General features: G+C 38.9%; 6 protein-coding genes across 11 annotated transcripts in view; 5 read left to right on the top strand and 1 right to left on the bottom strand.

The window, feature by feature from the left end:
• The window catches only part of LOC128263144 (paxillin), a 26,445-nt gene extending 16,179 nt beyond the window's left edge, over positions 1 to 10,266 (bottom strand). The window contains exons 1-2 of one of the 3 annotated variants that reach the window (XM_052997873.1): positions 7,145 to 7,459; positions 3,796 to 4,003 (exon numbers count right to left, since the gene is read on the bottom strand). In XM_052997873.1, the coding sequence (XP_052853833.1) occupies positions 3,796 to 3,880 (85 nt within the window). In that variant the 5' untranslated portion in view covers positions 3,881 to 4,003; positions 7,145 to 7,459. Of the gene's footprint in view, positions 1 to 3,795; positions 4,004 to 7,144; positions 7,460 to 10,095 lie in introns of those variants that run through there. The other 2 variants (XM_052997875.1, XM_052997877.1) reach the window with 2 other exon arrangements.
• On the top strand, positions 786 to 1,599 carry LOC128263149 (C-type lectin 37Da). The gene is made up of 2 exons (XM_052997888.1): positions 786 to 931; positions 1,002 to 1,599. Exons 1-2 carry the CDS (start codon positions 841 to 843, stop codon positions 1,469 to 1,471), a joined length of 561 nt encoding a protein of 186 aa, XP_052853848.1. The 5' UTR covers positions 786 to 840; the 3' UTR covers positions 1,472 to 1,599.
• Positions 1,718 to 2,533, top strand: LOC128263148 (C-type lectin 37Da). Its single transcript, XM_052997887.1, has 2 exons — positions 1,718 to 1,870; positions 1,923 to 2,533. Exons 1-2 carry the CDS (start codon positions 1,780 to 1,782, stop codon positions 2,390 to 2,392), a joined length of 561 nt encoding a protein of 186 aa, XP_052853847.1. The 5' UTR covers positions 1,718 to 1,779; the 3' UTR covers positions 2,393 to 2,533.
• LOC128263150 (C-type lectin 37Db) lies at positions 2,681 to 3,623 on the top strand. Its single transcript, XM_052997889.1, has 3 exons — positions 2,681 to 2,792; positions 3,065 to 3,164; positions 3,217 to 3,623. Exons 2-3 carry the CDS (start codon positions 3,089 to 3,091, stop codon positions 3,588 to 3,590), a joined length of 450 nt encoding a protein of 149 aa, XP_052853849.1. The 5' UTR covers positions 2,681 to 2,792; positions 3,065 to 3,088; the 3' UTR covers positions 3,591 to 3,623.
• LOC128263146 (alkaline phosphatase) lies at positions 8,028 to 13,310 on the top strand. 2 transcript variants are annotated; one of them, XM_052997882.1, is made up of 2 exons: positions 8,028 to 8,169; positions 11,054 to 13,310. In XM_052997882.1, exon 2 carries the CDS (start codon positions 11,093 to 11,095, stop codon positions 12,896 to 12,898), a length of 1,806 nt encoding a protein of 601 aa, XP_052853842.1. In that variant the 5' UTR covers positions 8,028 to 8,169; positions 11,054 to 11,092; the 3' UTR covers positions 12,899 to 13,310. The 2 variants fall into 2 exon arrangements, with proteins under 2 accessions (XP_052853842.1, XP_052853843.1); XM_052997883.1 differs by lacking the exon at positions 8,028 to 8,169 and adding an exon at positions 10,603 to 10,656.
• Positions 8,029 to 14,088, top strand: LOC128263147 (uncharacterized). Of its 3 annotated transcripts, none has more exons than XM_052997885.1 (2): positions 8,029 to 8,169; positions 13,345 to 14,088. In XM_052997885.1, exon 2 carries the CDS (start codon positions 13,351 to 13,353, stop codon positions 14,071 to 14,073), a length of 723 nt encoding a protein of 240 aa, XP_052853845.1. In that variant the 5' UTR covers positions 8,029 to 8,169; positions 13,345 to 13,350; the 3' UTR covers positions 14,074 to 14,088. The 3 variants fall into 3 exon arrangements, with proteins under 3 accessions (XP_052853845.1, XP_052853844.1, XP_052853846.1); XM_052997884.1 differs by lacking the exon at positions 8,029 to 8,169 and adding an exon at positions 10,386 to 10,589; XM_052997886.1 differs by lacking the exon at positions 8,029 to 8,169 and adding an exon at positions 10,635 to 10,656.

Raw genomic sequence — 14,088 nt, 5'->3', positions numbered from 1 at the left:
TTCAAAATACGGCGAGAAAATTTCTCATAATAATGTGCATTATCACTATATAAAATTTGGAATTTCGAAATCTTGTGCTATATAATTTTTGTATAAATTATTATTGATTTATTCCTCATTCAAATTTTAACTATGTTAATTTTGTCATGTTAATTTACTCTTAATAACAAACATTTTTTCTGAGTGTATTGACAGATAGACAGTAAAAATGCTTAGGGCAAGCATGTTTTAAAAAAGGGAAAACACTTTACTTGCTATGCATTTGTGTACACTATTTTTGTGATTGCATCATCTGCTGTGTTTGTGGTGCAATTTGTTTACATTTACTTTAATGATGATTTCTTATGATGCCTTAAGATTTGAAATAGTCTTTTGTAATTCAATGTACGATTTTCGGAGTTCAAGCAGATTTAAAAGTCACTGCCGAAAAGACAGCTACTCCTAAGAAACTTGTTCTTTGAAACCATTTCCTAAAAGTATACTATACTCTTAAAGATGAACTAATTACAAAAGTCTATACGCAGACAAAATTGTTGTTGCATTCAATCAAAATATTTTTTTTTATTTAAATAAAATGCATTTTGCTTAGAATTATTGTTAATTTTGTGTTAATTTTTGCAAAATATTTATTTACTTATTTTTTTACTTATTTTTAAGGACCGAAAACCTTGGCATTGACATACCCCTTTAATTTAAACATGGAGCACAAAGCCAAACGAAAATAGGTAGAAGCAGAATTAAATATATGCCGCAAAAATTAGCAATGTTAATCAATATTCAAAGGGGCTTCACTGTCAATAAAACCTTTGAGCCTGTAATTGTCAATCAGTGAATACCGAAATGTTAAGGTGTACGGTTTTAGTTCTTATATTGCTGACCATTGCAAAAATTGGTTGGACTCGCGAAAAGTTCACCATACAACTAAACGAAGGTAAATAAATATAAGTTAGAAAATCAGAAAGTTAAAATTATTTGATTCAAAATTTGATTTGTTTTGGCAGGCAATGCCGTTGGTGCTGTTCTCAAGGCGGAACCCTTTGTAAAAATCTACGATGGATACTACTTCTTTGGAAGGGAGTCCCTCAACTGGTACGCAGCCTACGAAAAATGCCGTGAATTGGATTCCGAACTAGTGACGTTTGAAACAGACCAGGAGTTCGATGTTGTTGCCGCTTATTTAATGGCAAACGAATCGCGGGAGAACTATTGGACATCTGGCAATGACCTGGCCCAAACTGGGCAGCACAAATGGTTTTCTAGTGGCCAGCGAATAAGTACTCTCAGGTGGGCCGTCAATCAGCCCGATAATGCCGGTCAGAGGGAGCACTGCATCCATTTGGGATACATATACGGTGACTCCAAGAAATTTGAATTGAACGATCGTCCCTGCTCCCAGGATGGCAACAGTTTGTTCAAATATATTTGCGAGGCTCCCAAGTTGGAAACCATATCCATTGTGGTGTGGAAGTAAATATATGAAGTTTTCTTTTCAGAATATTTTTGAATGTACTTAAAAAATACGTAAAAAAGAACGCATCTTTGTATATTATCAGAACAAAATAAAATTTTGTTTAAAAAAATAAAAAACACACAAAAAGAGAGGACTTTATCAGTGGTGTCGAACCAAAAACAAAAAATAGCATCAAATTAAAGTCCATGACATGGATCTTCTAATTTTAGCATTTCAATTAAGCTGTACATTCAATTATTACCAGCTTAGATAACAGAGAACGTATAAATAAGCACAAAGTATCCCCAAACAAAACAGTTTGCAACACAATGCTGAAGAAAATCGTAGAACTTATTTTGTTCCTGGCTTATTTGAGTCTTGGATGGGCAAACGTAAAATATACCACTATTGTGACTCCAGGTAAGTGACCAAATTATAATATATTTAATACTGCATTTAACAATACATTAAGGGAACCCAAACAATGTGTCTATCAACTCGAGTCCCTTCACCAAGATCAACGATGGCTACTATTACTTTGGACAGGACAAGGTGAATTGGTATACAGGCTATGAGAACTGCCGCAAGTTGGGATCCGAACTGGTGACATTCGAAACCAACGAGGAGTTTGATGCCGTGGCTGCGTACCTAAAAAGCAAGGGAGAACGCACGGAGTACTGGACATCTGGCAATGACTTGGGTAAAACAGGGACCCACAATTGGTTTACCAATGCTCAGCCCATAACCATAAAGCGGTGGGCCCCCAACCAACCCGACAATGCCGGCGGAAGGGAACATTGCATTCACCTGGGCTACATATACGGATACTCCACGGACATCCAACTTAACGATCGTCCCTGCAATAATGATAATAACAGCTTGTTTAAGTATGTTTGTGAGGCTCCAGCTCAAGAAACTATATCTATTGTTGTTTGGAAGTAGTGGTTTACAAGTCTATGTCATGTCTATTTTACTCACTTTTTGTTGTACACATTGTTTAAACGTTCTTATGCTGTAAAAAAAGGCTACCAAAGAATAGCTCAAGTTAAAATTGATAATTAAAATTTTCGTCCCATTCGCACATTTTATTGAGCTGATAATTTGTTATCTTTTTAACTGAAGCCGGTTGCTTTTATTTTTTTTACGACACTTAAAGTGTAAATTGTAAAACAAATACATTTTCACAAGCACTGATAAAGAAAAGGTTTAAGTAGATCTTTGACTATTCCAATTTAGTTAGTTGACAGCAAAATGTTGAAGAATTTGGTTCAGTTTCATTTCCTTGTCGTCCGTTTTTAACGGGGGTTTTCCTACAGTAAATACTTTACCAAAACTTCAAATAATGAGTAAATAAAAATTAATTTTGAAAATGACACATAACATTTTTTATATGGTACCATTTTTTTAAATTGTAATTAAAGTTTTTCATCTGTTTTCATGCCTATTTTATTTTTTATCGAATCAGAGAGTCACCGGAAAATCAAAGTTTGTTCTCCGGTTTTCTCAAGTTAAATTTGTAAACTAGTGCTATTAAGAATGGTAGTCATATCTTTAAAAAACATTATCAGTATTTGTTATCTGTGAGCCTCAAGCAATTTCTGTTTTATTTGTCAGTTGCTAATTGAAACTTGTAGAAACATGTTTAGAGTGCTCCTGACTTGTCTGATTTTATGGAATGTCCTTTTTTTAAAGGCCTCTCCCGTGGGTAATCAAAGTAAGTTTTGTATTTATAACTACAACAATATTATAAACAAATATTTTAATAGACATTATAGAGGTCAATGGAAAGCATTACTACATTTCGTTGGCCAAATCGAACTGGTTTGAGGCAACAAATCGCTGCCGTCAAAGAGGTGGATTCCTGGTGAACTTGGAAAGCAGAGAGGAGCTAGAGCATCTCACCCCTCACCTACACCCAGCCTACAGCTACTGGGTATCCATCAATGACCTTGGAGTTCGGGGCGTATACGCATCGGAGGCCACTGGTCTAGAGGCTCCTTTTCTTAATTGGTCTGCCGGACAGCCGGACAACAGCAATGGCAACGATCGGTGCGTGGAGCTCTGGCTATCAACAAGTTCCTTTCAAATGAACGACCTCTCCTGCCAAAATTCTCTTAGTTTTATTTGTCAAATAAACTAGAAAAAATAAAGGTCGAAATTAACTACATGAAAATGCCTTGATTTCTAATTTAATTAAATAATTTTTTTGATCAGATATATATATAAGGATCAATTTGATTTATTTATTTAATTTATTTATATTTTTTATATTTTTTTTTTTAAAGAGTCGATGTTGCAGGAACTTTTCTTCGTATTTTTCCAATATTTCCATTTGGAGTACTTACAGCCTGGTAGAATGCCCTTGCTACGAGCTGTTCGATAAGGTTGACGAGCTCCGGGATCGATTTTGCCGTACATTGTTCTATCCATGGTTTCCAACGAGATTCACTTGTTTTGTTCACTGATTTGATTGAAACGTTAATGATTAATCAAGGAACTGTTTAGTGACATTTTTTATTCTCAAAATTTTCAGGTTTTGTTGATGTTGTTGCACTGCGACCGGCAAAAATCGGATTCATTTGAATTATTTATAAGCGCATTTATATTTTTGGTCTTTCGGGGCTCGACGACGGATTTGTCGTTTTTGTTTGCGTTGAGTTAGCCTGTCACAGTGAATGTTGTAGTTGTCGTTGTCGATGTTGTCGTTGTCTTTGCCCGTCTATCAGAGCTTTACCCCAGTCCACCGCCATCGAAAAAAAAACTAGTTCCCTTGCCCCCAGTGGAAGTCCAAGTGATTTGATGATGGAAATTGTTGTCTGGGGAGTGTTTTGTGCATTCGAAATTCGCTATTAATTGACTGGGACTGACAAAATACCGCATTAGAAGATTAAAGGGATATGGTGAAGAGTGACAGATCGGTAATCTTAGGAAAATTATGCAATTTGCTTGAAGAATATTTATAGATATATGCTAGAAAAGTAAACAAAATCCATCATCCTCATATTTAAAAATGTGTTTGTGTTAGGAACGCTACAAAAAAACACAGAAAAAGAGTGATCACCAAAACGATGTTTCAATCAAAGTGATATAAAGATCAAATGTCATCCACAAGATCGATAAATTAGATTTGAGGCCATCACCATAGTCCGGCAAAAACAAAATATCCAAAATATCATTTACTCAGACTCCCTAATCCAAAGTGAGTGGGTGGATCTCAATAGATGATCTATGCAAGTAACAAAATTTATGATGGTCTCTAGATTTAGTTGAGCCAAACGATCTATAAAGACAGATTTATGGAATCATAAAAATACCCAAATGAACATGCAGGCCATATTTTACATTTGTTTCAAACAAATAACGACACATTGGAAAAAGGTAAAAAATAATAAACATAAATTACCCAAACTAAAAACAATGCGAACCGGCCCAAAACACTAAAACAGGGGAGGGAACGGGGAATCAAGGTTGCCAAATTACGTCAACACCATGATCGCCAACTAAAAATAACCAAAAAGAAAATAAAATAAAAAAGGAAAAAAGCATTTCTAGCAAATCAAAGGCGACGGACGTTTCGTCGTCTAATGAACGGAGATCTGAACTGGGAAAATGGGGAAAATTAATTGAAAATACTGCGAGAGATTTCCGCAGAGCGTTGCCAAAAGAAAAGCCAACAAAAAAAAAAAGAAAAACTGTGAAGCCAGTGAAAATCTCACTTTCGTTCCAGGTCTTCGTTAAAGAAAATCTATTTCCCTCCACACCTGAGGCATTACTCAGTCTATTTAGGATGACGTCGGGCCAAAAATTGTGGGCAATTGTTTTCGGCTCCGTCTTCCATCTATATTTAAAAGTCAAAGGCACGATTTTGTTTCTTTCGCAGGAAATTCCAAGCGATCTACCGTCGGCCGATCGCCACGATCTCAATATAAATATTTTATTAGTAAGTAGATAAAATGTGTGTGAATGCGAGTGTTGACCTTGCTGAAGGCGCTAAGGTGAAAACGCAATGCGTGGCCAGAAAAAAAAGAGCAATCGAAAGGCAACCAAGCCCAGCGAAAATTCATGTGGGTGATATTGATCCCAATGGGCGATCTCTCTTTCGGTTAGTGGCCTTTTGGCCAGGTCTTGCAATAAACTTGGGCAATTTATGCCGCTGTAAAATGTATTTTTCACATTCACCTACTGTAAGAGGGCGGGAAAAAATGACGGTGTATCGCCCACTGACTTCTGGGGTATTTGCGGTCATGATAAGATAAAGGGTTTATTGGGAAGTGGCCTACACAATGATCAAATTATGTTTGAGTAGATTAAAGTCTTTTCTCGTATTAAAAATGGGAATCTTTTGATTAGTTTAATTAAAGCTGGATTGCCTATATTGATTTGATGAAAGCAATAAGAATTTTTTGAAGGCAAACTAACAATTTTGAACTTGTATATAGTACTTCTCAATGAATTGGTTTTACATTTTATTGGAGTAAAAATCCTTGCTTTAAGGCTTTTGAATGGCTTTTTCTTAAAAATCTGAATGTATGTGAAACTTTATTACCCAACAATTCTCTGACAACAATTAACGATTTCGAAATTCTATCAAAGATCGGAGGAGCCCCACTCATCTTTCTCGAGCAATCGAAACAACACACTCTAATTGAAATTTTATGACTAGGCGATAAGAATCAGCTTGTTGAGTATACTAGAAACAGGGAGCAAACTGTAGAGGGACTTGCTGAACAATCGAAATCCAAACTTAAACCGAGCGATGAACTCATTGCACAACGACAAAGGTGGGGAGAATCTAGAGGTGCTAAGTAGATGGGCTCTAAAAACGGGCTTCAAGTTTGCCAAACAGAAATGAAAAAGGAAGGGGAAAAGGCGGGAAATAATCCAGAGATCAGTGATCGGTAGATATATTTGCGGTTTCAGATCGCATTGCGAGGGACAAAGACAGCAGCTGTCTGGTCGTAAACAAATGGCAGCCACTGACCGTATCTGAGAGATAAAAAGATGTTGGGGTGAAAAAACGAAAACGAAAGCGATTCTCATAAGTGCAGAACTCACAACAAAATGTATATTTGTGAGCACTATGTCAGCCGAGTTTACATCATTTTCCAGCATTTCCATTTGCTGTCGTAACTCGAGATACTTTTACGTGGAAGGGGAAGGAAGTGGCCCCCCCATTAATGCACTTGGCTTTAAACGATGGAAATATGTGGAAAATGTCATAATTTTAATAGATTAAGTGGGCACAATTTAATTGCTTTTGTTGTTTGTTGTTATAGTTTTGGATATTTCGAGCATTTTCCTCCAGAAAAAATTAACAAAACTTATTTCCAACTCAACGCCCACGATTTTAATCCGTTTGGCGGCCCCGAGGCGAAAATTAATGGGGCTAACCAAAATTCTATGCTCTGCCAGATCAAGGCAAATAAGTCATATATTTGAATGTCTTGTCCGTTGATAATTAGTTCCATAATTAGTGGGAATGCTAATGAAATTGAAATGTTTTTCGAACAACTTGCCGAAAAGATTTGCCAAGAATTAGTGAAATCTTAAGGCGAGTGACACGGATCCATTAATCTTGGCAAGTTCTCTATTTCATATTTATCTAGCTGCTACTGGCATTCCTGCTTTATCGTTTATCTCAGTGCTTAGCTGTCTCTGATGTTTGTCAACTTTTTTGCCGTTGATTTTTCTTACACTCGAAGTAAACAATTTCCCACGCTTCAACCTGCCACAATATCACTAGCACAGTTCCACTGATTTTTCATCAACTTTTTCCCGCTTTAGTTCTCCGTTGAGCACTTGATTGATTGCCTTTTGTTTTGGTTTGGTTTGGCTTTGTTTATTGTATTTTCCCCCGTGTTATCTGTGCACTTTTACCTGCCCTTTGGCAGTGTGTGTTGTCACATATTTTGTTTATAATTTCACTGGCGAAGGAGAACGTAGGAAGCGCAGATGGGAGACCGAAAGACCAAAACACCGAGAGACCTCTGAAAACACACGCGCTGCGCTCGCTTCTCAGTAAAAGCGTCGAAATCGACTGAAATCCAAAGGGGACCCAATGCTCGGGCTCCAATAGATGATGGGCTCTACGGCTCTCCTAGTCGCTCATAAAGAGCGGAGAACGCGAGAGCCCCAGTGTTTGAGAACTGGTAAACAAACTGCACTCAGAAAAATATCTCCTTACCCTAATCAAATTTATTAAATATATATCTGATTGCTATACTTGGAAAATTTCTATATGGGAAATATTTTAATTATTCGAAGAACATAGAAAACAAATTTGATCATTACAAACAATTTTGTTCATTTTTTGTGGAAACTTCTTTGCACTACAAAATAATACATGTAAAAATCTTTAAGAGATATTTTTTTAAGTGCAAACTATTATAAACTTATTATGGAAACAATCCCTTTTTTGGTCCAGTTTGTTTTTTTTTTTTGAGTGTCAAATGAGCATGTGAGAGAGAGAGAGAGGGAGAGGAAGAGCATTAGCAGCGTGTTCGCTATAAAGTCGCATTTCATTTGCTTTTGGAGTGACTTTTCATTTGGCTTTGCGGCCTGCGGCGGAGCATCTCGACCGCAAGTGGGAGGCATAAGGAAAAGGAAACCAGAGCGGACAAAAATATTGTCGCCAGTTTAGAGCTTTCCTTTGGGTGTGTGAACAGTGGGCCAGTTGCCAATTAAATCGACCTTTTCCTTGGTGCAAATATATAAGAAACGTGAGTAAAAACAAGTAAAATCAATACATTTTGTGTTTTTATTTCGAAATTTCGTAGTAAACAGGCTAGCATTAATTCAATTTGATGGCAAACTAAAAAATTGTATGTCTAGGAATGTAGATAAAACATAAACAAAACTTTAAATTTTTGATTAGCAATCAAGACGAAAAATCGTTATTGAAGGGAAGCATTTCTAGTAGCTTTAAATATTTTCAAATAATATTTCCAAAGACCCTCAAGAACCAGACAAAACCGATCTCGACAGATCACCTCGTCACTGCAGTTACAGTGCGCACACGCAACACGAACAGAAGACATCGCGTGTCGAGTGGGCGATGAAGTGGGCGCGCACTCACTAATGGCTGTAAAGCAAAATTGATGCAATTGAAGCCGGTAAATAAGATCAAGATGAAGATGAAGCTGAAGTTGAAGTCCCAACTTCCTGAGCGATCTCATTGACAATTACAGTGGAACTTTTTAAGCTATAAGTTAAGATGGGAATATTTCGATTTGAGCAAAGTAAAGAAATAGTAAAACCATTTAATAGAGTTAACTTTTGGTGATACCTTTGATCCTTTGGTATATTAGCAAACGATCGGCTACCGGTTAAAGTAATTGTGTTTTAAAGCCTGTTCTTTGTCTAAGGTTTAATTTGACATTTTATATGGTTAGACATACTAATAAATTTATTTAGAATTATTGGTGGACAGTAGACCACTGTGCGTAGGTGGAGTGTCAGTCAGCTGGAATTTTTAGAGAGTGTTTTTAACTTGGCCTTTACTTTACTCATTTCTCAAGAATGTCTGAGCAGAAATAATAAGATTACACACATATTCACTTGGAGAGTTGGCTGCAATTCCATGAGCTGGGTCTTCTTTTATTGTGGCTTTATCAAAAAACACATTCAAAAGAACAAGCAGAGAGACTGTAAACATCGAAGAATTGTGTCATAAAGAAAATAAAGTAAGGGGACAGATACACTTTTATTTCGCTGATGGTGACTAAAAGAGCGCTTTGTGGCAGTGGAAGAAAACAAATAAAGCTGCCGGGCAAATCAGCTCGCTCTCTCAGATCATTCACTAAAAGTCCAAGGGTTTCGAACTTGGAGTTGAAATCAACCACACCCTCATCGCAGTGGGATAGTGAATGATCTCACGCTGGAAGTGCGGGCCTTGATGTTTTTATGTTCGATTTCCAGGAATTTGGATAAATCATAAAAGTGCAAGGAATGCAAATCAGGTTAAACGTAGCGTGCTATAGTGTGTGTAAGGCAGTGGTCAAATTGCTAAATTCATTCTTGTATATGTATGTACATTTATTCATATGTACGGGTTAGCGATAAGACGTGCACTCATCCAGAATTAAACCTCACGTAACACAACCATTTTTAATCGTGATTAATGCTTGTATGCTAATGATAAGCATTTCGAAATACAGTAAATATTTGTCACTTCATCTTAGAAAAACCTTTTTAAAAGCAAAGTTATTAAAATTAAAATATTTACCAAAATTGTGGTGTTTTTGTTACCAGACGCTAAATTCTTAAGATATATGTTTGTATTTCTTAAATAAACAGAGGTGAATAATGAGTCAGTTACCGCTCCCATTTTGTAAATTAAACTCTAAGCAAACATTGTTCATTAGTAATACTCAAAATTTCCAAAGCTAATCTTAACCAATCTTCACTGTACTAATATAATTATTCATCCGTGAGATTTCCGACTTTCGGTGTCGCCACCTAGCGGCCAATGTCAAAGTCCCCCGCATCAACATAATTAACTCCAATTAACTCAAATTAACGACTGGCCTTGAAGTCGGAGTCGGAGCACTATCTTTGTGGCTTTTGCCTACGTCACACTTTTTATGTTGCGGAATTCTCCCAGTTAAGGAAGTATTATCTTTTCGCTGGGGAAAAGTGGCACTCACCCAAATCATCCATGACGTTGTTTTTGTTTCGCTCTGCTGTTGTGTTGGTGTATGTATTTTCCGCTTCTCTCCAATTGGAATGCTTAGTTTATTGGATATATTTGGCACAGACACACGCGTTTTTAATTGATGCTGATTGAAAACGAAGAGCACAAATCCACGCAAACACTTTTTTCGCCCGCGACTCGAAAAGCGTGGAGTTTCAATCGAGACTAAATTTTAAGCTGTTGCCAGCGGTCGAATGGCGAGTATTGGTGGATTTCGCCGCGAGTCGGAGACGAGTTTTATAAATGAATCACTTTAATTTTGGAGCGGCGACGGCGGTAATAAACAATACAAAAAAAAAAACATTGAAGCACGTACACGTACACGGAAACACGCACACACCCACACTTGGGCAACGCCAGAGAGCCAAAACAGCTGTTTGCCTATCGATAGATGGTATCGGTATCGTTGGACCTATCGGTCGAAAATACCAAACAAGAATCCAGTTGGTAAATTTAAATAAAATACTCATAATTTAAACGTTGATAAGGCTAGATCACTTTAAAAATAGACTAGGTTGGCAAATCATTAAATTTTCTTATAGTTACTTTGTTTAAGACGGTAATAAGTCAATTAGTAACAAAAATCGATTGTGTTTAGTGAACTGAAATTACATGTGATGTGAATACTATTATTGGCTATTAAATTTTTATTATCTACAAAATCTTGTAAATAATACGCTTAAATTTAAATTTACCTTATTTTTATCAACACATTTTTATATTTGTTTTAGGCATTACAAACAATTCTAGAACGAAGCAAAACTTTTGTAGCTAACGGGTAGCCATTATTTAAACCCAACAGATAAATACCCAACATCAATACCAATTACGTCTTTCTGTCTATAAATTGCCTTTTATCTGTGGTAAACAATGATTAGTTAACAATCTGCCCATATATCTCGCATTTTCAGTCTGTGTAAAGATTAGGCCGATCTAGACGTGATTGCGAAATGGAAAAGAGAAGTGAAGCGCCGATAAAAAGCACAAAGTTTCGCAAGCTGAGCGATGTGGACATGATGGAGGTGCAGCTGAATAGTTTGGAGGAGCCCAGATCCAAGGATGGTGTGGAAAATGGCAGCTTTCAAGGAGCCGACGGGTCGGCTCACAGCGCAAATAGTCCGGTGCAACAATCCAAGTGGTTCAGATCCCGACTCTTTATCATATCCGTGGTCTTCTCGGCCCTCTTAATGACAGCCATGTGTATTGGCTTTGTGGTGCACTACGGAATGGCCGGCGATGTGGGCGACATGGATGAGGTGACCTATTGGCCCGTTAATCTGCCCAGGGAACAGCAGGAGTGGTACGACCAAGGAATAGACGAACTAAAGAAGGCCGTTTCCCGGGAATTCAATCGTCGTCGAGCCAAGAACGTGATACTCTTCGTGGGCGATGGCATGGGACCGAACACCGTGACAGCAGCTCGGATATATGGATTCAAGGAGGAGGGACTCCTCAGTTGGGAACGCTTCCCGGACATGGGACTGCTGAAGACGTATTGTGCCGACAAGCAGGTTCCGGACTCCTTCTCCACGGCTACGGCCCTTTTTGGCGGCGTCAAGGTCAACTACGAAACGGGCGGCGTGGACGCGAATGTGCCGCTGGGAAACTGTGCCGCCTCGTTGCAGGAGGACCATCATGTCCAGACGATCCTCAAGTGGGCCCAGGTGGACGGCATGCGAACGGGATTCGTGACCACCACCCGGGTAACTCACGCCACTCCGGCTGCCCTCTATGCCCATGTGCCGGATCGTCGGTGGGAGTGTGAGACCGGAATGAAAGCTGAGGACCGGGATCAGGGCTGCATGGATATAGCGCGTCAGCTGATCGAACAGCCTACGGGTCAGAAAATCAACGTTATCATGGGCGGTGGTCGTCAGATGCTGGTGTCCAATGTCACCGACTCACCCAGCGATCCCTTGGACACTTGGGCCAGTAAATCAGCGGACGGACGGGATCTCATCCAGGATTGGAGGCGCAAAAAAGAGGATGAGGGTGTCTCACATGCCGTCGTACAAAACAATCGTGAGCTATGGAATCTCAATGGTCAGGACACTGACTATCTACTGGGCATTTTCGCCAATGGACACCTTATGTACGATCATGAACGGGATCGCAGTGAATCTGGCATGCCTTCGTTGTCCAATATGACCCTTAAAGCGCTGGAGGTTCTGGGCAACAGCGATAAGGGATTCCTACTCGTGGTGGAAGCTGGCCTAATCGATCAAGCCCATCATCGGGGACATGCACGCAAGGCACTTCATGAGGTTCTCCAGCTTAATGCGGCCGTGGAGTCCACTCTATCCTTCCTCAAATCCACAGATCGTTTGGACGAAACCCTGGTTATTGTCACGGCCGATCATTCGCACAGTCTGACCATCAATGGCCACCCGGAAAGGGGATCCAGTATCTTGGGTTTTGCGGGAAAATCAAAGACAGAGCAAACGCCCTACACCACGCTGACTTATGGCACCAGCTATCAAGGATTTCAGGTGGATCCTGTCACCCAAAACCGTAGAGATCCAACGGAAGACAATACATCCGATTGGGAATACACCCAGCAGGCAGCAATAAATACAGACGAAAATCTACATGGCGGATCGGATGTCACCATTCACGCAAATGGTGCCATGTCCTACCTTTTCCACGGCGTCCATGAACAGAGCTATGTAGCACACGCCATATCCTACGCTCTGAGGATCGGGCGGTTCCGGGATAGTTCCATTGCCGAAACACTGGCTGGGCTAACGCCTATATAGCTATTACAACTATTACTCCACTTATACTCAGAAATATTCAGAAATTTATATAGGAAAACAAATGTTGCCAAGCCAATAATTAGAGCTATGGTTATGCCTAGAACTAGAACAGAATTTTAGACTAAGTGAAGCGATATATAGTTGGATACAGGCTTAAATGCCTGATTAATATAAATAGCAGTGGATGCTAAAGAATTTTATAAATTAATAATATTTACCTAATCCGATAAAGTAAGGTAACCCAATGCTAAAAATCTTTCCATTCTTTAATTTGTGTAGGCAGTTAAACCTGTAAGAGAATTCACTATCTCAATCGCCAAAATGAGAATTACTTTAGAAGCCAACTGAGCGTGATCTTAAAGGCTTGTGTTTTTTAAAAATAAATCCTAATACATTGTGTTTACTTATTAAACGTGGTTGTTTTTTTTTTTTAATTTATTTTTTAGTTCAAAATGGACTTGCTGCAGCTGAACGATGATTGCTTGGATCTAATATTTAGTTACCTAAAATTCGATGAATTACTGCCGCTCTACAATGAATTTCAATGTTTTGAGGGGGCCATCGAAAGACAACTGCATCGATTTAGGGATCTCAGGTTTAGCATGAGACAACCACCAGTTTTTCACGAGGATCTAATGATCAAACTGGGTCGCCACCTGAACAGTCTGCACATTAACGTGGGCTACTCCACCAAGGATGAAGATGTCCTGCGATATTTGAACCCTCTATGCCAAGGAGCCGCCGAGAGTCGCCGAATGAAAGCCCTAAAATTGGACCACGCCAAGTGGTCATTTGATATATTTAGTGCCGTGGATAAAGTGGTTCCATCGCTGTTATTTTTGGACATGCGTCACTGCGATGTGCGCGATTACCAGATAGCACAGCTCTTGGAATCGGCAGATAAGTTAGAGGCACTCGCCCTACTCCATGTGAACAATCAGACGGGAGATTCCTATCTGGAGCCCAAAATACTCAACAGGTTGCCATCGCTAAAACTTATCCATATCACAATTATAGGGCCTGTGCCATTTGCCCCTGAAGATCTGGCCCAGCAATGCCCAAATCTGAGTTTCCTTATCAGTGACCTAATCAATAGCAATTTTAAGATTTATGGCCCGCCTGCTAATATTCAGAACTATTATAAGAACTACAATGACTATTTTAAGATACCTTGAGGAGTCATGAATTTT

The sequence above is a fragment of the Drosophila gunungcola genome, unplaced genomic scaffold (genome assembly GCF_025200985.1).
Source record: "Drosophila gunungcola strain Sukarami unplaced genomic scaffold, Dgunungcola_SK_2 000001F, whole genome shotgun sequence".
Classification (NCBI taxonomy): Eukaryota; Metazoa; Arthropoda; class Insecta; order Diptera; family Drosophilidae; genus Drosophila; species Drosophila gunungcola.
The sequence above is the reverse complement of the archived record's forward strand: the minus strand, read 5'-3'. Positions and strand labels throughout refer to the sequence as shown.